At 34.8% G+C, this 23,362-nt stretch overlaps 1 protein-coding gene across 2 annotated transcripts in view; it reads right to left on the bottom strand.

Annotated features, from left to right (window-relative positions):
* The window catches only part of KLHL1 (kelch like family member 1), a 370,204-nt gene that overhangs the window by 193,819 nt on the left and 153,023 nt on the right, over nt 1-23,362 (bottom strand). For both annotated transcript variants that reach the window (XM_036250226.1, XM_036250227.1), the window contains one exon: nt 17,550-17,746. In XM_036250226.1, coding sequence (XP_036106119.1) covers nt 17,550-17,746 — 197 coding nt within the window. The remainder of the gene's footprint in view (nt 1-17,549; nt 17,747-23,362) is intronic.

Here is a 23,362-nt window from a genome sequence, read left to right as displayed (position 1 = left end):
ATATATGGACTGAGAGTTGTCTTGATCTAATTAATCCCAGCTTGTAATTATTTATGAAACTAATGCATGCAACCAAACCCTCTTAAACTTCTGTCCTCCTTATTAGATAAAAGGAGGTCATTTCAAACTCAATGTGAAAACAAGCCTCCAAAGCCTAACCCTGTTCCTGTTTTCTCTTTTTTCTAAATACCGTGTGGGATTTTATCCACTCCCCCCACCCCGTTTTTTTCTTTCTTATTTTATTGTGCTTCACTTTATTATTCATTTATTTGAACAATCATTCAATAGGAACAATATTGTGTCATATTTTAGGTGAAGCAGACCTATCATAAGCTTTTAAAAAATTAATGTCTAATGAAAATTAGGACTAAATAATTCACATACATGGTAATACATTCTTCAACAGATATAAAGACAGGATTACAAGAAAGTGTAGTAAAATACGTTTTCTGGGTGCCTAAGGGATATTAAAGGAACACTTTACTTAGGAAGGAGTATTTTAGGGTTGCAAATTAAATTGACATTTTGAAGACACCAATGGGGGGAGGAGAAAGCTCTATGTAGAAGGAGAGTAATGTGTAAGTACAGGTGATGGAACATCGAATGTCTGGAGCTGCAGGTGTCTGGTGAGGTCGGATAGGAGGAATTCCAAATAATTCCAATGACACCACTGAAGAAGTAGGTGAGCAGCAGATTATGAAAATACCATAGCTAACCATTTATACTTACAATTTGTGGGGAACGACTAAAGATTGTTCTGCTAGAAATAGAGTTAGTCAGATTTGACTTAAGAAAATAAACCATCTAAAGAAAAGTAAATAATAAAGTGTTATTTTATCTCTATTGAGAACTAGGATTTCATACAATTTTTATGAAGTTCTAGAGCAAGTAAAACTAAATATAATTTTAGGAGTTGGTACATACATAAGTAATAAGTATCTTCCAAAAATACATGTATTACAAACACAAATATCTTACTATTCTCAAAGGATAGTGTTTATCATTGAGGAAAGAACAGGTAGACAGGATTTCAAGGAGTGCACAGGTAGGAATATACTTTAGAAGCTCTATTTTTAACTTGAGAAGTACTTAAACAAAAAGTTATTTGAGTATTGTACTTTATTGTATAAGTTTCTAATATTACATGATAAACCACTTAAGATGAATGCAATTTTGAAGTAAAACATCTGAAAACATTACAAATTAATTGTAAATATTACCTCATAAAATATTTTCAAATGAGACAGAAATAGAAGCTAATGCAATATCTCAGAGGAAAAAGAATGAGGGATATAACTGTGCAGTGAGCTCCAGGCAGAGGGATGAAGTCAGGTTGAGTAAATAGTAAGGGAGAAAAGAGAACAGTAGTGAATGTAGCCCCAACATGCAGGGTCAGGATGACAATGAAGAAGAAAGGATTCATTGGTGTTAAACACTGCAGAAAATTGAGACAGAAAAGTACAACTGGATTTTTTTTTTTTTTTAATCCTCACTCGAGGATATTTTTCCATTTTTTTTTTGTTCAGGTAGAGTGGGAGGGAGAGGGAGGAACAGAGAGAGAGAGAGAGAAACATCGATGTGAAAGGGACACATCGAGTGGCTGCCACCCTCACGACTGACCAGAGCCGGGGACTAACTGCAACCGAGGTACGCGCCTTTAGCGGGAACCGAACCCGGGTCTCTCAGGACTGCAGGCCGACGCTTTAACCGCTGAGCCAATCCGGCCAGGGCTACAACTGGATTTTTAAACTCTGGGGACACTGGTCAACTCTGTCACAGCTGTTCTTAGTGGTGGCTAAATCCATATTGCAATAGAGGTTGAATAATTTCCACATTGAAGTTGCTTGGGGTAGTGATCTAGTTTGGAGGGTAGCTGCTAGGGTTCTTGTCTTGAGGTTACAATTATAGAGAAACTTCCCATTTTTAAAAGTATATTATAGAACAACACAAAATTACATCCTTATAATGTGTTCATTTATACTTAAAATGTTTTTAAATGCTAGTTTTGAACAGAATCGTCATTATCAATGTTGTCACCATCATCATCATTATTATTGCTATATAAATCAATAAGGCAATTTAGGAAGTGCTGATGGGGAGCGAGATGCTCTCATAGCACTGAAACAGTTGAGGAGAAACCAGGATTTGTGGAGGAGAGCTAGTGAGAGACAGCAGTGCAATAGTTAAAAGTACAGACTTTGAAGGTAGTCTCTCTAATTTGAATTCTGGTCTCACCACTGAGTGCAGTGCAGCAAAGTAATTAACTTTTCTGTGCCTCAGTTTCATTGACTGTAAAGATACTGCCTATCTCATAGCATTGTTACTATTAAAATAGTTATAGTTAATATATGTTAACAGAATATTGCCCAGTTTATGGTAATCTATTTATTAATATTATTAATAATTGTAAAATATATATGTATGTATAATTTCTTGTCTTTTATTTCTGCTCCCTATATTGTTAAACTCTATTATGTGACACTTGTGAAAAGGATACATTATGACTGTATATCATTTTATGTCATAGTGAAACACTGTCTGATAGGAACCATTGAAGAATTATTTAATTTGCTAGGAGAATATACCTTTGTTTGATTTACCATTTCTATTGATTAGAACTTAAGCTCTGTAAAATTCTTATCAACTTTCAGAATAATGTCTACCTTGTGGTAAAGATGAACCTTAATATTTAACGTTTATTGACTTTTAGGACATTAAAGAGCTTTTTCTCTAATTTTGTAAATTAGTTTTAGCATTCTTTTTCTTAGTGACTTTGGTCTCTTTCTTTTTTTTTTTTTTTTATCCTCTCTCGAGGACATTTTTCCAGGGCCGGGGACAAACTGCAACCGAAGTACTTGCCCTTAGCGGGAACCGAACCCGGGCATCTCCGGACCGCAGGCCGACGCTCTAACCGCTGAGCCAAACCGGCCAGGGCTCTTTGGTCTCTTTCAACTAGTTTTACCATCCTGCTGATACTCTCCTTAATGAGATCAATTATTTGGCATGTGTTCAATATATATTTGTGTGAGTCATGGATTTTACCTTGTATTAATGTCATGCTCAAACTTTTAAAATGTACACCGAGTTTTTTATGCCACTTTTAACTACTTTCCAATCTTATATAGTAATAGTAAACCAAGAGTAAGTAAGCCTCAATAAGAATTCTGTGTTTTAAATTAGGTGATCCTTATTTAGATGTGAAAATATTATAATATTTGAGGAACTTATTTCTTAATACCCCGGGGAAAGTCATGCTGCCCCTAGTCCCCCATAACCATTGTTTCTATATTATGTTCCAGACTCTAAAGGCCTGAAGGACTCACCATACCCTAAATCTTTGCCATCATTCTTCTGCCTGCTTGTTCTTTGTGACCTTGCATTGGTCAATGGTTTCTTACTTATGATACAAAAAACAAAAGCAACAAAAGAGAAAAATAGATATGTTGGACATCATGTAATTAAAAACATTTGTCTACAAAGAATAGCATCAAGAAAGTAAATAGAGCCCAGCTGGAGTGGCTCAGACGTTGAGTGTCAACCCATGCACCAAGTGGTCATGAATTCGTTTCTCAGTTCTGACACATGCCCAGGTTGCAGGAGGCTCAATCCCCAGCAGTGGGTGTGCAGGAGGCTGCTGATAGATATTGATGTTTCTATCTCATCAACGTTTTCATCCCTCTCTCTCCTGCTACCTTTTTCTCCAAAAATCAATAAAAACATATTTAGAAAAAAAATTAAAAAGACAATTTTGGAAATTAATCTAAGATGTATCATTGGCAAATATGTTTTCCTATAGAGCGGGGTCCCTTTTCATTTTGTTGATGGTTTCTTTTGCTGTGCAGAAGCCTTTTATTTTGATATAGTCCCATTTGTTTGTTCATTTGTTTTCCTTTGTTTCTCTGGTCCTAGATGATGTATTGGTGGAAATTCTGCTATGTGAGATGTCTAAGCTTTTTATGGTTTCATGATTTACATTTAAGACTTCTACCAATTTTAAGCTTATTCTTGTATATGCGTAAGTTGGTGGTCTAGTTTCATTTTTTTTTTTGCATGTGCCTGTCCAGTTTTCCCAACACCATTTATTTTTTCTTTTCTTTTTTTTCTTTATTGATTTGACAGAGAGAGAAATGGAGAGGGATAGACAGAAACATCAATGAGAGAGAACATTGATTGGCTGCCTCCTGCATGCCCCCCATTGGGGATCAGGTCCACAACCTGCGCCCTGACTGGGAATCGAACCAGTGACCTCTTGGTGCATGGGTTGATGCTCAACCACTGAGCCACTGGCTGAGCCTCAGTACCATTTATTGAAGAGACTATCTTTATTCCATTGTGCGCTCTTGCCCCCTTTATCAAATATTAATTAAGTGTAAAGGCTTGGGTCAATTTCTGGGTTCTCCATTCTGTTCCATTGATCTATATGCCTATTCTTATGCCAGTACCAGGCTGGTTTGATTACAAAGGCTTTGTACTATAAGTTGATATCAGGTATTATGACCCCTCTTACTTCACTCTTCTCTCTCAAGATTTCTGAGGCTATTCAGGGTCTTTTTGGGTTTCATGTAAATTTATGGATAACTCATACAACTTAATAAAAGAAAGACATAAAAAGCCAATTAATAAATGGGCAAAGGACCATCTGGCTGGTGTGGCTCAGTGGTTGAGCATCGACCCATACACAAGAGGCTGGTTCGATTCTCGGTGAGGAAACATGCCCCGGTTGTGGGTCCAATCCCCAGTAGGGGACATGCAGGAGGCGGCCAGTTGATGTTCTTTCTCATTGATGTTTCTCTCTCTCTCTCCCTCCCTCTTTCTCTCAAATCAGTAAAGAAAAAAAACATTATTTTAAATGGGCAAAGGACCTAAATAGACACTTCTCTAAAGAGGACATGTAGATGGCCGAGACATATGAATAAATACTCAAAGTCACTAGTCATCAGAGAGACACAAATAAAAACCTCAATGAGATATCACCTCACACCTGCCAGAAGGGCTACCATAACAAATCAACAAATGACAAGTGTTGGTGAGGATGTGGAGAAAAGGGAACCCTAGTACACTGTTGGTGGGAATGCAGACTGGTGCAGCCACTGTGAGGAACAGTAATGGAGTTTCCTCAAACAATAAATAATGGGACTATCATTTGACCGAGTGATCCCACTTCTAGAAATGTATCCTAAGAAGCCTGAAACACCAATCAGGAAGAATATATGCATCCCTATGTTCATTGCAGTGCTAGTTACAATAGCTAAGATCTAGACACAGCCCAAGTGTCCATAAGTAGATGACTAGATAAAAAAGCTGTGGTACATTTACACAATGGAATACTATGCAGCTATAAAAAGAAAGATCTCTTATTTTTTGAATCCTTTGAGACAGCACAGAGGGACGTGGAGAGTATTATGCTAAGTGAAATAAGCCAGTTAGAGAAAGACAAGTATCACATGATTTCAATTATATGTGGAATCTGATGAACAAAATGAACTGATAAAAAAAATAGATCCAGAGACATGAAAACATGGAACAGATGGATGAATCTCAGAGGGAAGGGGGATGGGGTTAGAAAGAGTATAAGCAGAGAATTGATATGCATATATGCATAACCCATGGACACAGACAATGTTGAGGTGAAGGCCTGGGGCAACAGAAGTGGGGTGGAGGGGATCAATAGGTGGGGGAGGATGAGGAGACATCTGTAATACTTTCAACAACGAAGATAAATTTAAAAAATAAAAGAAACAAGAAAGTAAGATGATAACCCACAGAATGACAGAAAATATTTGCAAATTGTACAATTCATAAAAGACCTTTTTAGAGTGCATAAAATAATTTTACAATTTAACAATAAAAAGATAAGTAACCCAATTAAAAATGGGCAAAAGAGCTGAACAGACATTCTTCCAAATAAAATATGTAAATGTCAACTAAGTACATGGAAAGTTGTTTAGTTTTATTAGGCATTAGAAAAATGCAAATCAAAATGACAAGATATCACTTCATACCCACCGGGATGGCTTTTATCAATAAGAAAGTTAATAAAAAATTGTTGGCAAGGATTTAGAGAAATTAAATCCTTATGTGAAATGGTGCAGCTACACTGAGAAATACCCTGGCAGTGCCTCAGAATCTTCAGCATGGAATTACCATGTAACCATTCCACTCCTAGTTACATATCCAATATAAATGAAAATATTAGATCCACACAAAAACTTCCATGCAAATGTTCATAACAGTATTATGCATAATGGCCTCAACGTGTAAACATTTCAAGTGTCCATGAAATGATGAATGGATAAATAAAATGAGGTATATCTGTACAATGCAATATTAGCTGTCAATAAAGAGAAATGAAGTATGGGCACATGCTATAACATGAATGAGTTTTGTAAACATTACACCAAGCGGAGGAAGTCAACTTTCAAAGACCACATATTGTATCGTTTTATTTCTGTGAGATGTTCATAATTGGAAAACCTATATAAACAAAAAATAGATTATCGGATACCTAAGAATGCTGACTTTGGCGGGTGGGATAGAAAGTGACTATTAATAGGTACAAGGTTCCTTTTAAATGATAAAAGTGTTCTAAAACTGATTATGGTGATGAAGGCAAAATTCTGTGAATATATTTAAAAACACTGAATTGTACACTTTAAATTGGTGAATTGTATGGTAAGTGAATTATTTCTCAATAATGCTGCTTTTATGAAACATATGGAAACAGGAAAAGTTTATTCATTCTTCTACAATCATTTGTTGATTCCCAACTGTTGTTAAATAATGTTTCACTTGCAGTGACATTAACTTTTTATTATTTAATAATAAAATGGCACTTATTCATATCATCTAGAAATGCATTTACATTTCATGAATTTCAGATTTAACAAGACATTTGTAAAATCTAAGACTGAAAGGAACCACAAGGGACCATTACAGTCTCAAACAAACATCATCGTTTTACAGTTAATGAGAGATCTCAAGTGAATTGCTCAAAGACACATGATTTTATTAAATCTAATTAAAAAGTCAAGTCTTACAATTTTCAATGGACTTTTTCCTCTTGTACTTTACTTTTTTTTCTGTTCAAGAGATGTTGAAATCTCAAGCGCCTTCAGTGAGCAGGAGATTCTGAAGACTTTTGAAGAAACTAGTTAAAAAATGAGACTGTTGGCCAAAATTAAAGCCACACTAGTGGGGATGTATGCTGGACAAAATTAATAAATAAGTGAGAGTGTAGCCTAAACTTTCAGCCCATGTTTTAAAAAACAACTTGAGAAATTATCTAGTTCAGTTTACCTTTCTGATTGGAATTACTTTCACAGTATCTATGCCATGAACTTAACCATTTTTTTCCCTTAAATTGCAGTCAGTGTTCTACACTCTCATAGAGAGTTTTAAATATGAACTTCAAGAGATGTTACAAATTCTAAGATACTATTAATTAAAATTTTAAGTCCCAGTATTTTATGTTAATATGATATGTGAGTAGCCTATTTGTACAAAATGTTATTATTAATCATGGTTTGGGGTTAAAACAACAATAAACAATTAAACTAATATTTACAGGAAATTATGTATTTTTCAAAATCTAATATATATACATTATATTGGCTTTTAAAAACAAGATAAAGGGAACTCTGGATTACTTATATGAGTTTATTTTCTTTGGCTAGTAACATAAATCTATTTTCTACTAATGTTTGATATTGAAGAATACTGTTGAATGAAGAGGTGATGATTCGCCTGTATTATCCTGTTTACTCAAGCTGATTTTTGGAGTTGGTAAGATTTTCATCTGTTGATTTACTGGGAAAATTATTTTATTTTGGCCTGGAAGCTGAAGCTTCATTGATTCCCATCTCTGTTGCCCAGGCTGCCAAAGGATGCATTTACTCTGAGAAGTTCATAGATCTTGGTGTTGTTTAGCTTAAGGTATGGTTATTACCAAGTTGTATTTGAAACGAAGCTGGAATATATCACTCATATTTCTGCTTTCTTGAAATAAGTCTATAATTCTGAGTAATATATGACATGAACATTTAAAAAAATAAAACAGGAGTGTAGATTTTATAATGATGAATTTCAAGTGAGTTTATCAAACTGTTCATTTTTTATTCTAAATGTTCTAGTAAAATAATCCTTTTCTATGTCAAGTGATGTTTCAATCTACTAACAACTAAACCATCGCAAATAACCACAAGCTTCATAGTTGTGGCAGCAGACTATTCAAATGCACCACACACTGTTGGCCTCTTACAAACCAAGCTTCATAAGTCTTTGAGAATAGTTAAGATTAGCAAGTTTTCAATATTTAATGACATCCTTCCACACAGTCTTTCTGAATATTTAAGAAAATGAAATTTGCCACATTCTTCTTTTGAAAAGGAAGAAAGCACATTATTGCATCCTCACGTGACACCTGTTAGTACCTTTGACCAGGTAAACTTAACTCATTACTACAATATACTAATCGTCGTCTATACAGGGTGGAGCAAAAGTAGGTTTACAGTTGTTTGTAAGGAAAACAGTACAATACTTAATAAATAATAATACAAGAATAAACACTGTATTTTGCATGCTCACAGCTAGAAGCCTACATTTGCCTCACACTATATTTCCATTGTTCTTTTTCTAATTCTGTGTCAAATTTACAAAAAAATTAAATGCAAAAATGACATGCTAACAAGGATTGTAATACAAGTGTATATGTATAGGTGAAAAATGTGTATTTTTAAAAATATGTAAATAAAAGTTATATACAGTTTACTATTTAAAATATAGACTTCCTTCTGATTAATATATGCAGTCAAAGCTGATACAGATGTCTATTTGTACATGTAAATGTATGCGTCTGGATCTTAATCAGGGACTAGATGTAATAAACCCTATTTTTAACTTCATCAGTTTTGATCTAGATCAATTGCAATATATTTATTTGAAAAGTAAAGATTTTCTTCTACATTTCATGTTATGCTCTGTATTTTCATCCTTTAGTTATTATCATTATTCATCCATATACTAGATGTGAAAATAGAAACAGTACAGTACTCTGTAAATTAATAATTAGTTTATTCCCCTTTCAAACATAAGTGGAGCAGAAACTGAATTCCATCTTTATTGATATATTTGGAAATCTCTCCATGTTCTTTTAACTTTAGATCCAATTAAAATGCAAACTATCTTCAACAAATGATTGGAATAGTAGAATATCTGGCTTGAAATTTTTTCACTCTTAAATAAATCTGCTTAGATTCAGTATTGATGAAATAGCCCATTTTGTTTAAAAAGTGTTTAATCTGTATTATTTTCAAGAAAGCCCTTTTACTAATTGTGAATTATATAACTCTAACTCACTAAGACACCTTTTTATTTTAATGTTTCTCAAATAAACATTGTCTAATGTAAAAAAAAAAGTTATATGTGCTATTTAGAATAAATCCCACCACAAAGTATACTATTTATTACATTTACTTAGAACGGTCACGATTTGCATTCCATTCTTCAAAACTGTGCTAATTTCTTCTTTTTTTTTTAATCCTCACCAGAGGATATTTTTCTATTTATCTTCAGATAGAGTGGGAGAGAGATAAACGGAGAGAGAGAGAAACATTGTCATGAGAGGGACACATTAATTGGTTGCCTCCCACAGGACCCCAACCAAGACCAGGGACGAATCACAACCGAGGTACGTGCCCTTGACTGGAATCGAACCCACAGCTCATTGGTCTGCAGGCCAACGTTTTACTGCTGAGCCAAACAGGCCAGGGCAAAACTGTGCTGATTTCTGATTACTATTATATAGCAATATTTAATTATTTGTTATGTGTTGTTTTATGTAATTTCCAATCATCTATGAAAATAGGATATATCTGATCTAGTATTAATTAGTCTATTAGTATGTGTCCTTTATGTTGGCTACCAGGTTCTATATTTATCCCTTGATAGAATGGTGGCTTTCAATGAAATCTAAATTTAAATAAGAATAATTTTCATTTGAAATATTAAATATAAACCTTGAATATGAAATAGATCCACTGAAAACTTAAGTATATACACTCGTTATGGAATATGTGTTTCCAATTGAACAGCTTCAAAACAGTTGATAAAAATAAAAGTCCAGTGTGGCTCAGTGGATTGAGCATTGTCCCATGGACTGAGAGGTCCCGGTTCGATTCCCAGTCCAGGCACATGCTCGGCTTCCTGCTCGATCTTCAGCAGGGGGCGTGCAGGAGGCAGCCGATCAATGTTTTCTCTCTCACATGGATGTTTCTGTCTCTTTCTCCCTTCCTCTCTCTCTCTAAAAAACCAATAAAAACATATATATTTTTTTTAAAGTTAAAGAACTGTAAAGACCATTGGTGCATCTTGTATGTATTTATTTATAAATATATTTAAATATAGAGGTATGAAAAATAGGTACAATATAAACATTTTCATGTATGGTGGAATATGGTAATGTATTTCACTTAAAATTATTAACATTTATATTTAATTTAAGTTCATAACATTTATAATAATATATTTCAAATTGTTAGCATATGAAAATATTTATTCACTCATTCTTATTCTCAAACATTTATCGCGTGTCTCAAATGCGAAAGGTGCCAGACTGAGCACTGAGAAAACAGCAGCGAACAAGCCAGGTGCGGACGTCACCTCGTGGCACACGTCCTCTCGCTCTGAATACTATGTTTACATATTTAGAGTAACTGGGGGTCTGGGGGAACATCTGCTACTCTTCTAGAAGTTATTCTTTCTTTGCATTTGTCTGGTTGTACAGTAAATTTTGGAAAGTATTTTTTAAGGAAATGATCTGCCTTAACCCTACTTTGCCCTTTTTACTAAAGGTGACTAGGTTTCCCTTCAGGCCAAGATTGATTTATCATGTTTCTTGTGAACCATAATCTATCTTCCTTTTATGCCTCTTACAAAATTACTGTTGCCCTGGCCAGTTTGGCTCAGCGGTTAGAGTGTCGACCTACAGACCGGAGAGACCTGGGTTCAGTTCCCGCTAAGGGCATGTACCTAGGTTGCAGTTTGTCCCTGGCCCTGGTTGGGGTCATGTGGGTGGCAGCCACTCAATGTGTCTCTCTCACGTCGATGTTTCTCTCTCTCTCTTCCTCCCCCTCTCCCTCCCATTCTATCTGAAGATAATTGCAAAAATGTCCCCAGGTGAGGATTAAAAAAAAAAGAATTACTGTTAAAGATCCTTAAGCACAAGTATATCTTTAACAGAGAAATGACATTAAAAGAAAAATCTAAACAGGAAGCATAAAAGAAATTAGTCCCATAATGTGATTCATTATCTCATCAGAAAATAAAAATATTTTACAAAGTTAGTTCATAATGTGAAAATTACTATAATATAGTGAGACTTTCATATGCATAAAAAAATCAGAATTTTTTTTCTCATTTGAACAAAAGTGAATAATTATTTGTTACATTATTATTTATTATTTATTATTTATTATTTATTATATATCTCTATTAATGCATCCAGTATAATCTGAATATCCTGTTTGTATATGAGACTAAACATAATTAAAAGTACATTTTTATAACTTCTTTACTTGCCCGGCTGGTGAGCATCAACCCATGCACCAAGAGGTTGCCAGTTCAATTCCTGGTCATGCCCAGGTTGTGGGCCTGATCCCCAGTGGGGGGCATGCAGGAGGCGGCCAATCGATATTCTCTCTCATCGATGTTTCTCTCTCCTTCTCCCTTCCTCTCTCTCTCTAATATCAATGAAGAAAAAATAATTATAAAACTCCTTTACTCAAATCAACTTTCAGTCTTAGCCAATGTACTGTGATTTTACCCATGATTGTGAGTTAGGACACTAATGAAAACCGCCTGTAAAGAGTTGTGAGTCTAATTTGGAGACAGAGCAAGTAAAGAATAACAAACACAGGAATAAAAGGAAGGTCCTCTCTAGCTAGGCTGCCACACGCATTGTGTGTGAACATCAAGCATGAGTGGTGGTTGTCCTTGAAGCCACTCACTGTACCCATGCTGACAACTTCATTTTTTATCAATTTACCAAAAAAATTCTGAAAGTCAAATTATGTTGATTTTCAACTTGACATTTATATATTAAATTCATTACTCAGAACGTGTGTATATATGAGACACTAAGTAATGGATATTAAAAAAATAAAAGGACAACATTCAAAGCACATTTAAAACTAATGCATCACATAATAGTCCTGAAGAAAAATATGGATGATGTAAACTTTATTTTGATGACTCATATAAATTTAAAGTTAAATTGAATTTATTCTCCCCAAGCAAACTCTAATTTATGGTTTATATGAAAGGTTATAGCTAGAAACAATAAGAAATGTCAGGTATTTCAAAATCATGGCCAGAAAACACATCAATAAAGTTTGTTCTTTTTCTCTGGCATTGCTCTAATAGCTCTGAAGGACAAATGAATGATGTATGTGCAGGATTTTTTAGAGTAGTAGACTCTGAAAGGGCAGCCTCTCTTACGACTCAGGAAGCTTTTATGCTCCATTCTGTAACTTCAGCCTCTCAAGGCTAATGATTGAACATGGTGGCCTCTAATTAGTCCTGTTGCCTCTGCTTCTGCCTCCAGCAGAAACTCTGTGAAAAGTTTCGTGCCATGTTGGTAGCACCAGCCAGAAAGTGAGAGTAAAGAAGAAACGTTAAAAAAAAAAAAAAAAAAGGAACAAAATACGGAGGTTTTAGGTTTATAAGCTCTATTTCTCTCAAATAATCCATGTTTTGATGTGTTCTTGAAATCAGAAATCTGACTTGATACTATGGACAAAACATAATTACCCATGTATATTCATTAGTATATTAAATAGAGCATGAAATTTGTAATAAGACAATAGCAGGCTTAAATTTTCGCTTCTACCATGTTCTGTCTGTTGTTCTTGAGTAAATTATTTACACTCCTAAACTTTATTGAATCACTTTAAAAATGGATATAATACAAAATTTGCAAGAGTTTTAACAGGACTAAATTAAATAAGCATGTTTAACACCCAGAACCATACCTGACCCATGCTATACCCTCGTGCACCGCCAGCACCGGTAGAGCTGAGCACGGCCATCAGACAATCAGACACAATGGCAGAAGCTCGCATTACCTCAGTCTCCCTGGAGAAGTTTTACAACATGCTACAAGGAGCTACCAGATTAATGGTAAGGTAGACAACAACTCTCTCTCTCTCTCTCTCTCTCTATCTATCTATCTCTATCTCTATCTCTATCTATCTCTATCATCTATATCTATAACATCTAGATTGATAACAAAAATGAATTATTCAGTACTGAGGGTAGAAAGCAGTGGATGGGAACAGAGAGTTTTAAAGCCAGTGCCACTTTCCATATAATATTCAGAGGAGAGATTTCTGTGGGAGTGACATTTGAGCAGAGATATGAATGAGCAGGAGGAGAAAGGACAGAAATGTTTGGTAGAAGAGCGTTTCTCTCATAAGAAAGAAAAAACAAGCACAAAAGTCCTCAGGTGACAGTATATGTGATGTAGTTGAGAACAGTAAGAAGGGCACTGTGGCTGGAACTGGGTGAACAGGGTAAATAATGGTCGGATATATGACTGGAAAGAAAGTTAGAAGAAAACCACGTGTAATCTTGTTGACTGAATTCAAGAGTGCAAAGAATCACAATCCTGAGAAAGTATCCAAGGAACTGTGAAAATTAATTAATATATTAAAAGGCACTAGATGCTTTATTGGGCCCAAATAAATTCCAGTGGAAAGGCTTGTTCTCTGTCACAGAGGAGTTTGCAATGTAATAATGAAGACCATCACAAAGACATAAAATAGGTAACTATTTGTATAAGGGAGTTCATGATGATATCACATAATCCTAAGAAGAGGAATACTAAGATTTCAAATGAGAGAACAAATGCCATAAAAAAGATTTCAGGTATTTTTTTTAGTCGTGGATTAATTTAATTTGGAAATCGAAGGATCATTTAGAATTAGATACCAGAGATTCCAGACAAAGAAATATCATGTGTAAAGTACAAGTGAAGAGAATTCATAGCACACATTTAAGAGGGGTAAAATCAATTCCTTCTTTTATTTTTGAGGAAATATGTCCATGTAGTTTAGAAGCTAGGTGTGGAGGACCATACATATCAAAATATGGAGCGTGAACTGCTATTTTGGGGTATGTGTTAAAAGACATTGTTGGGTTAGGACAATAAGCGACTCCATGTTCTATGTAGAAAGATTGTGGATAGAGATTTGGAGACCCAAGCAGCTATTGTACAAAGCTCTGGAAGTAAAGGTTAATATTTTTACCACTAATCTCAGCCTTCAGTTTAATATGAATTCTTCTCAAAAACACTCCACAGAGACACTGCCTTCCTTGAGAACCTCTAGAAGACTCCCGTCAGCTTTCTCAGTCTACAGCAGTGAAGGAAATCGCTTTCCAGGGCTCCCTTAGAAGTTGTTTGAACTTTCCATCTGTCCTCATATCTGCCCACAGCTGTGTGTGGAGACCAATGGCTTCCTGTTCTCTTTCACTTTCCGTTCCTTGCCTCAATGCTTCTTATTGCCAAATTCTAACCTAGACCACAAGGAGCGAGGATTTCTGGGAAATGTAGTGCAAGAATCTTCTCTGAAGGCCAGGCGGACCTCGGAGGGAAGCGGCACTGTGATCAGTGAAAACAGACAGCCCAGGAGAGAAAGGAGGATCAGAGGACGAGAGTGGACCCCACACTTCATCCATCTTCACGCAAAGCAGACCAACTCTAACATTATTCTTTCGTATATTTATATTGGACAGATTACACTACTAACACAAAACAAAAGAATATATTCTTAAATGCTACTGTTTTAGATACAAGTTTGTTCTATCAAATACATGAAGACAGTTCTTTTCATGCCCAAATATTATTCAGCCAGAGGCACCCAAAGTTTTTTCCAACTTTTCGTCACATGGATTGATGAAACATTTACTGTTCTTGTTATTCTCATCTGTTTCTCTTTGTCATTCTCTAATGCTTTTAAAATGTGATGCACAGAATTTAACACAGGTCCCGTGATGAAATCTGAGTACTAGAGTACAAGGGGGGGGGGGGTATTTCCTTCAATTATTTTGTTGCTATCTTTATATTTAGGCAGCCAAACTCTAAATGATTTAAAATTAGTTTCACACTTCTGACTAATATTGTGCTTTCAATATAAATTTTCCAGTATTTTGCACGTGAACCACTGCCAAGCTGGGTCACCTTCCCTGAACAGATTTTGGAATCATCCACACAAAATCAAAAGCTGAAGCCAAATACATGGTGAAATTTCCAAAGAAAAGCTAGCAAATAATATAAATAGCAAACACAAAGAGACAGCAAGTTAAATCTACACTTTGTAGACCTAGTTCATATCTAAAATATCTTAGTGAGAAATTAAAAATTAGGAAAAAAGTAAATGTTACTTGTGAAATAAACAAATAACAAATAATTAGGACAAATAAAGAAGTGATAGGAAACTAGGATAATTTGCTATTAAAGCAGTTAAGAAAAAAACCATAGCATAACAGGTTTACTGTCTAAGCACAGATTGAATAGCTTGGATGAGGACCTGTGTTAAACAAGAATCAGAAGCAAATATGTGGTGAGAAGTTATAATATCAGTGTTGGAACTGAGAGAAAATAGTGATATAGGAAGGCAACTGATAAGTACATTTTCTTCACTAAAATCATAACCCAAGAACATATAGAGAATATGGGAGCTTCATGCCTCCAAATGAATGTGAAATCATTTAAATTTCAAAAGACATGACATGACCCATAATCCATTTATAGTTTTAAAAATAACTTAAAATAGAGTTTTGTTTAGAACATTGAGTATCTTAGCTAGACCTCTTCTATGTTTATCTTTTAAATACATTTTACTATAAGGCATACATTTTAGAATGCCTAAAGAAAAAAATATTGTTATTATTGTGTGACAAATTGCAGAACAGTCTAAGCAGCTGCAAGAAAAACATTGTCATTACTGAATTAATCATTTCAAAGTAGACCAGAAGGGACCATTATCCCTCTGGATATAGAGGCATGTTGTTCTTTGGTTTAGCTAAGCCAGGAGCTCCAAATTGTAATGAAATGTGCATAATTAAATGACTGCAGTTGGACTTTGATATTTAGTTGTTTATATTGATTTTATATGGTTCATATCATTTCAATAGTAGTTCTCGGCCATGTCATGAAATATTTTCAAAGAAGAATTTGACTATAGAATTACAAAGCACGTATCTCCTTCCTTGTATTTCTATATTATCATTTAATTCACTGATCTGCTTAAAGGATTAAACAAGAAAATTAACATAATATACTGTATTAAAATTCTATCTAAGAAAAACAATTGGAAAGCTTTTAAATGACTAAATGTTATTAGGGGTTTGAAAGGGTGTTTAATGTTAAGAGGTTTTTAATAAGTAGCAACTATAAACTTAATGAGCTTTATCTCACATAAATTATTCCCTTGAGTTGGAAAGGGAAAGTTCTACCCTTTATAATTGGTTGTTCTAGTAATAATAATCTAATCATTAATAATGATAATAGTAACAATAGCAACAATGGCTAGCATTTTATACAGGGCTTGCTTTATGTCAGGGACTGTATTGTTTTTATTTTTATTTTTATCTTTATTTTATTTATTTATTTGTTTGTTTTTTGGTACGTGCCCCTTATGGGAACTGAACCCAGGACTCTGGTCTGCAGGCCGATGCTCCAACCACTGAGCCAAACTGGCCAGGGCTACTGTATTGTTTTTAAAAAGATTCTTTCTAGGGCATGAAACATGATGGTTATAAAACTGTTGTAATTGCTTATTCTATTCTAGAATAAAGATAACGTAAAAAAAATTTCACATTTTAAAGTTCACACATTTAAAGTGTATAATTCAATGGATTTTTAGTATCTCTATAAAGGTGTGTGTATATATGTATAGTATGATCTCAAGTTGGAAAGGGAGAAAAAAAAAATGCTTTGGTGTCTCTTCCTACAAAGTTGCTAATCTCACAAATCACGAGGATCCCACCTTCATGACCTCATCTAAAGCTAATTACCTCCAGAAGCTCCATCTCCAAATACCGGCACATTGGAGATAAGACTTCAACACTAAATTTTGGTTGATACAACACAGTCCATGGTGGAGAAGTTGTAAGAAAAATGCAAAAGAAGAGTTTTTACAGGAAAGCCTGCTAGCTCTTCAATTAAAAAAAAAAAAAAAAAAAAAAAGGAGGAAAAAAGGTGGCTGCGAAAGTGGGTATATAAAGATATGCCAGGAGCAGTCAAGAAAAATTCATTTAAACAACTTTTAAAATCCAAAGTAGACAATATCTAGATCTGTATTGCCTATAAAATGTAAATAAAGCCATAATGAAGTCCATTATGCAATGTTTACATTGCATTCTATAATAAAAATGTGCCAAGCATACAACATTTATGTTAAACTTAAAAAAGTTGTCCAGTGCAATGACGGTAATTATTTTAACCTCTGATAATACTGCTATGTCCCTGTTACTAAAATATTAAATTTCCTTACCATCGTGTAGCTGTGAGCCACCTTCATTAATTCAATGCACCCTTGAGCATCTGCAAACGCTCGGATTCCTAGACAGTTGGATGGATGCAGAAGCTTCATGAGGAAATGGCAGCACACTTCTACCACTTGGGGAAGCTGAAGGAGGCACGCTGCAGCCAGGAGGTTTTCGATGGTGTCTTCTTTTAATTCCAAACAACCTAAACAGTAAGTGGAGAGGGTTATGAAACTCTATGTAGAACATGAAATAACATGTACTACTATATTACTCAAAATATGAGGCCAATCTGCTAGAAATGTGTCGAACCTAGATTGATAAGATAACTATAACTCCATGAAGGCCAGCAATTGTTTTAAGCATTTTGCTTTTTTTAAACAATGTATCTTCATTGTTGAAAGTATTACAGGTAACTCCCTCTTTTTCCCCTATTGATCCCCTCCTTCGTGTTCCAGCCCCCTCTCCTGCCTTCATCATACTATTGTGCCCCACCCACCTTCCCTCTGAGGTTCATTAGTCTGTTCCCTGCTTCAATGTTTCTGTATCTGTTTTGTTTGCCAGTTTATTTTGTTTGTTACATTCCACATAGAAGTGCAATAATGTGATACTTGTCTTTCTCTGACTGGCTTGTTTCCCTTAGCATAATACTCTCCAGGTCCTTCTATGTGGTACACTTACAGATTGGAATACTATGAAGCTGTAAAAAAAGAAGGGTCTCTTACCCTTTGAGACATCTTGCTTTTTTATTAAAGTTAACTTACAATATTATATTAGTTTCAGGTGTACAACAGAGTTATTCACCATTGATATACCTAATGAGGTGATCACCACGATAAGTATAGTAACCATCAGTGACCATACAAAGTTACTGTGATGTTCCTTATGCTGTACATTAAATCCCAGTGACTTATTTTATAATGTAATGTTTGTACTTTTTTATTCCCTTTCATATCTTTCAACCATCCTCATCTCCTACACTCTGGCAACCATCACTTTGTTCTCTATATATGAATTATTTCATGTTTTGTTTTTTTTGTCCATTTGTTTTATTTTTTAGATTCCATATATAAGTGAAATAATACTGTATTTGTCCTTCCCTGTCTGACTTATTTCATTTAGCATAATACCTTCTAGGTCCATCTATGTTGTACTAGATTTCAAGATTTCACTTTTTATTATGGTTGAGTAATATTTCATTTTATATTGTACCACATATTCTTTATCCATTCATCTACTAATGAAAACCTAGGTTGCTTCAATATCTTGGCTATTATAAATAATACTGCAGTTAACATAGGTGTGCATATATCTTTTCAAATAAGTGTTTTCATTTTCTTCAAATAAATATTCAGAAGTGGAATTGCTGGTGTAAGAAACAGAAAACAGGCCCCTCTTCTCTGTGTAGTGGTTTTCCCACCACTTATGAGAAGCACCTGGTAAATAAAGGTGGAGATGCTGGTTCTTCTGATTCAAACCTCCACTCTATTCAAATAGGGGGACAGATAAGGGCTGGGATCAGGGCTGCATTTTCTCTTACCCCCTCTTTCATGCTGTTTTAACAACTCTGGGATAATTCACACCAATCTCTAGATAGTAGAATGTTTCCTTTCCCTGCCCCTTCAGATAAGCCTCTCCCTTTCGAACTCTTTATAACTTTTACTCTGAGCTTACTTTACAGGCTAGAGAAAATGCTGATAAAGACATCTCCTTAGGACATCTGCCAGACTGTCTCCTGGAAAGCAAACAAACTGTAACTTTTTAAGACAACTCCTGGCATCTGGGCATCTGGTCAACTTCAACACAATCCCTGTATCATTGACTCCCTAAAATCCCCAATAAACGAACAACTCTATTTTTGTTGCCCTATATTGCCTATCAGGACATTGGCCCTTTCCTCCCTTGGAAAGTAAAATAAAGTTCCTAAGTTTATCTTTCTCTCTTCTCTCAGCTGTGAATTTTTTTTTTTTAAATCCTCACCCAAGGATACTTTTTTTCCATTTTATCTTCAGATAGAGTCAGGGAGGGGGAGGGAGAGAGAGAGAGAGAGAGAGAGACAGAGAGAGAGAGACAGAGAGAGAGAGACAGAGAGAGAGAGAGAGAGAGAGAGAGAGAGAGAGACATCAATGTGAGAGAGAGACATCGATTGGTTGCCTCCCACATGACCCCTGACCAGGGCCTGGGAAAATCTGCAACTGAGGTATGTGCCCTTGACTGGAATTGAACCCACAGTTCTTTGGTCCACAGGCCGATGCTGTGCCAAACCAGCCAGGACAGCTGTGAAGTCTTTCACAAGCCTGTGTCACCAGCCAAACCCTACCAGCTGAGTTTTAAGATATCTCTATTTTTTAAATGTTGAGTTACTTTCATATTGTTTTCCATAGTGACTGCAACAATTTACGGTCCCACCAACATGCACAAAATTTTCCTTTTCTCCACATCCATGAGAACACTTATTTGTTGTATTTTTGATAGTAGTCAGTCTGACAGGTGTGAGGTAATATTTCATTGTCGTATTAATTTGCATTTCTGTGATAATTAGTGATACTGAGCATCTTTTCATGTGACTGTAAGCCATCTGTATGTTTTCTTTAGAAAAATATCTATTCAGTTCCTCTGTTCATTCTTACTTCATATAATGTTCAAAATCATCTAGTACATACAAATTCAGTTTAAACTAAAATATCTGTGTTCACTTCAGCAGAAATTATGGTTCTTCCTTTGCCTGTAAATTGAAAAGAGCAAGAGAGAGAAATGTTTCACAATATATGTATATATAGCTTAGGAAAGTATAGTTTTACTAAGTTTCTGACAACATATGTGCATATAAATTAGAAATACCTATGTATGGTAATTAATATATGTATATATATTTATATATACGTGTATTATAGATTGTTAATATTGTATTTATTTCACTGTACCCATGTTTATAATTTTCTATATTTTTTCTTTCCTTTTGGTTAATCATCTTAACCTCATAAAATGAGCCCTGCAGTATTTTCTTTCTTTTTTTTACAATGACTAGAATAAGGATGTTTCTGGAATGTTCACAGAACTCATCTGTGAAAACTCCTGGGCTCAACTATCTGAGGCTAGAATTTATTTAGCACTCAATACATTTTTAATAGTTCTAGTCTCATTCAGGTTTTCTATCAGTATTGAGGTTTTTCTAAGATATACATTCCCAGAAATGGTTTATTCTACCTTAGATTTTGCGCCCAGACTGCTACTCTTCACTAGAAATATCTTCACTCATTTCTCCGGGCCAGACCACATGTTAATGGACTATGTCCAGAGGATGTGTAATAATACCATACCAAAGCATTCATAATGTAAATATGCATTATTCATGTTCTCTTTCTCTCTCAACAGCTAATTAAAATGACATAAAACCCCAGTGGATGGAGAATACATAAGTAAGGAGCCTGGATTCCTGAATTATTGCCTAGAACTGTTAGCTTCATATAGTAATATTCAATATTTAAACTAATCATACTCAAATAATAAACTCTGCATGCTTGAATATTTAAGTATTATTAGTTAAACACTAAATATTACTATATATAGTATTTTTATATAAGCATTATATTTGTAGTATATAGTATTACTACATGTATGTATTTAGAGTTTTATAGGTTTCTGCAGTCTAATCTCCAAATTGAACAATTTTAATTTAATTTTAATTAATCGTTACCTGTATTTATGTGAAAAATTTTATACCATACATTTATTTTTGTTTTCTGTCATTTTTATTTTGTTAAATTCTTCAGTCATTTTAGTGGATTGTACATTTGCCTTATCATTTCAGAAGTACCTTTTTGGTTTTTGTTAATAATATAGAGTAATGATAATTGACTGAGTTCTATTAGAAGTAAATAAACTCAAAATGGATAAAAGACTTAAATGTAACTCATGAATCCATAAAAATCCTAGAAGAGACTGTAGGCAAAAAAATTTCAGACATCATACGCAGCAGAATTTTTACTGACACATCACCTAAAGCAATAGAAACAAAGGAGAAAATGAACACATGGGACTACATCAAACTCAAAAGCTTCTGCACAGCGAAAGATACAATCATCAAAACGGAAAGGCTACCCACTGTATAGGAGAGCATAATTGCCAATGATATATCAGATAAGGGGTTAATTTCCAATACATATAGAGTGCTCATACAACTCCACAAAAGGAAAACAAAGAATCCAATTAAAAAATGGTCAGAGGAACTAAATAGACACCTCTCCAAACACAACATACAAATGGCTAAGAAACACATGAAGAAATGCTCATCATCACTAATCATCAGAGAGATGCAAATTAAAATAACAATGAGGTATCACCTCACACCTGTCAGAATGGCCGCCATCAACAAATCATCAAACAACAAGTGTTGGTGAGGGTGTGGAGAAAAGGGGACTCTAGTACACTGCTGGTGGGAATGCAGACTGGTGCAGCCACTATGGAAAACTATATGGTGTTACCTCAAAAAATTAAAAATTGAACTTCCATTTGACCCGGTGATCCCATTTCTAGGAATATACCCTAAGAAGCCTAAAACACCAATCAGAAAGAATATATGTGCCCCCATGTTTGTAGCAGCACTATTTACAATAGCTAAGATCTGGAAACAACCCAAATGTCCATCAGTAGACGAATGGATAAAAAAGCGGTGGTACATATACACAATGGAGTACTACGCAGCTGTAAGGAAGAAAGACCTTTTATCCTTTGAGACTACATGGAGGGACCTGGAAAGTATCATCCTAAGTGAAACAAGCCAAACAGAGAAAGACAAGTTTCATATGATCTCCCTTATTTTTGGAATATAATGAACATAACAGTCTGAGGAAGGGGGTAGTCCCAGAGACGCGGAAATGGGATACAGACTGACAATTCCCTAAATAGGGGGGTGGTGGGGAAGGGATAAACCACAGAACTTATATGCATGTATGCATGAAGAGTGGACATGGACAACAAACTGGGGAAAAGGCAGGGAGGGAGGGGGAGGGGGGAATCAATGGGGGAAAAAGGAGAAACATCTGTAACAAAAATTAATAAAAAAAACTATTTTATTAATATTGTTTATAAATTATTGCCTAACTAAATATGAACATATAGGTCATTATTAATTCTGGAAAATTATTGTCCATTTTCATTGAAATGGTTCTTCCTCCCCACCTTTGTTTCCTTGATTTTTTCTTAAAGACCATTTCTTTCTTTCTTTTTTTTTTGGTACGTGCCCCTAGCGGGAACCGAACCCAGGACTGTCTGTTCCGCAGGCCTACACTTCAATTGCTGAGCCAAACTGGCCAGGGCTTAAAGATCATTTCTAAGGGACATATATTATTATCATTTGTTTCTGTGTGTCTGTAACTATTTTATATCTTTCATTCACTATTTCTGTCTTCTGCATGCTTAATATTTTGTTTAAACATGATATTTTAAACTTCAATAACTTTTATTTTTAATTCCAGAAGTTCTCTCTATGAGAATTATTTATACTAAAAAGTTTATAATACTTTAATATCTACCTTTATATTCAGGAACATTTCTTTGGTATATCAATATACAATTTAACCAAAACCGGGTCTCTCTGGACTGCAAGCCGATGCTCTAACCGCCGAGCCAAAGCAGCCAGGGCTAGTATCTTGTCAAAGATTTAAATAACCTTTCATTCTAAGTGTTCTACCCATGAGAGTTATTTATTTCACAGACTTAAATTAATTCATTAACATCAATTATATTCACATTCTGAGTTTGTTTTTTTTAATGTATTATTAATTTTTTAGAGAAAAAAGAATGGAGAAAGAGGTAGAAA

This window comes from Molossus molossus, unplaced genomic scaffold, assembly GCF_014108415.1.
Source record: "Molossus molossus isolate mMolMol1 unplaced genomic scaffold, mMolMol1.p scaffold_m16_p_9, whole genome shotgun sequence".
Classification (NCBI taxonomy): Eukaryota; Metazoa; Chordata; class Mammalia; order Chiroptera; family Molossidae; genus Molossus; species Molossus molossus.
This window is presented reverse-complemented; position numbering and strand designations above follow the sequence as displayed.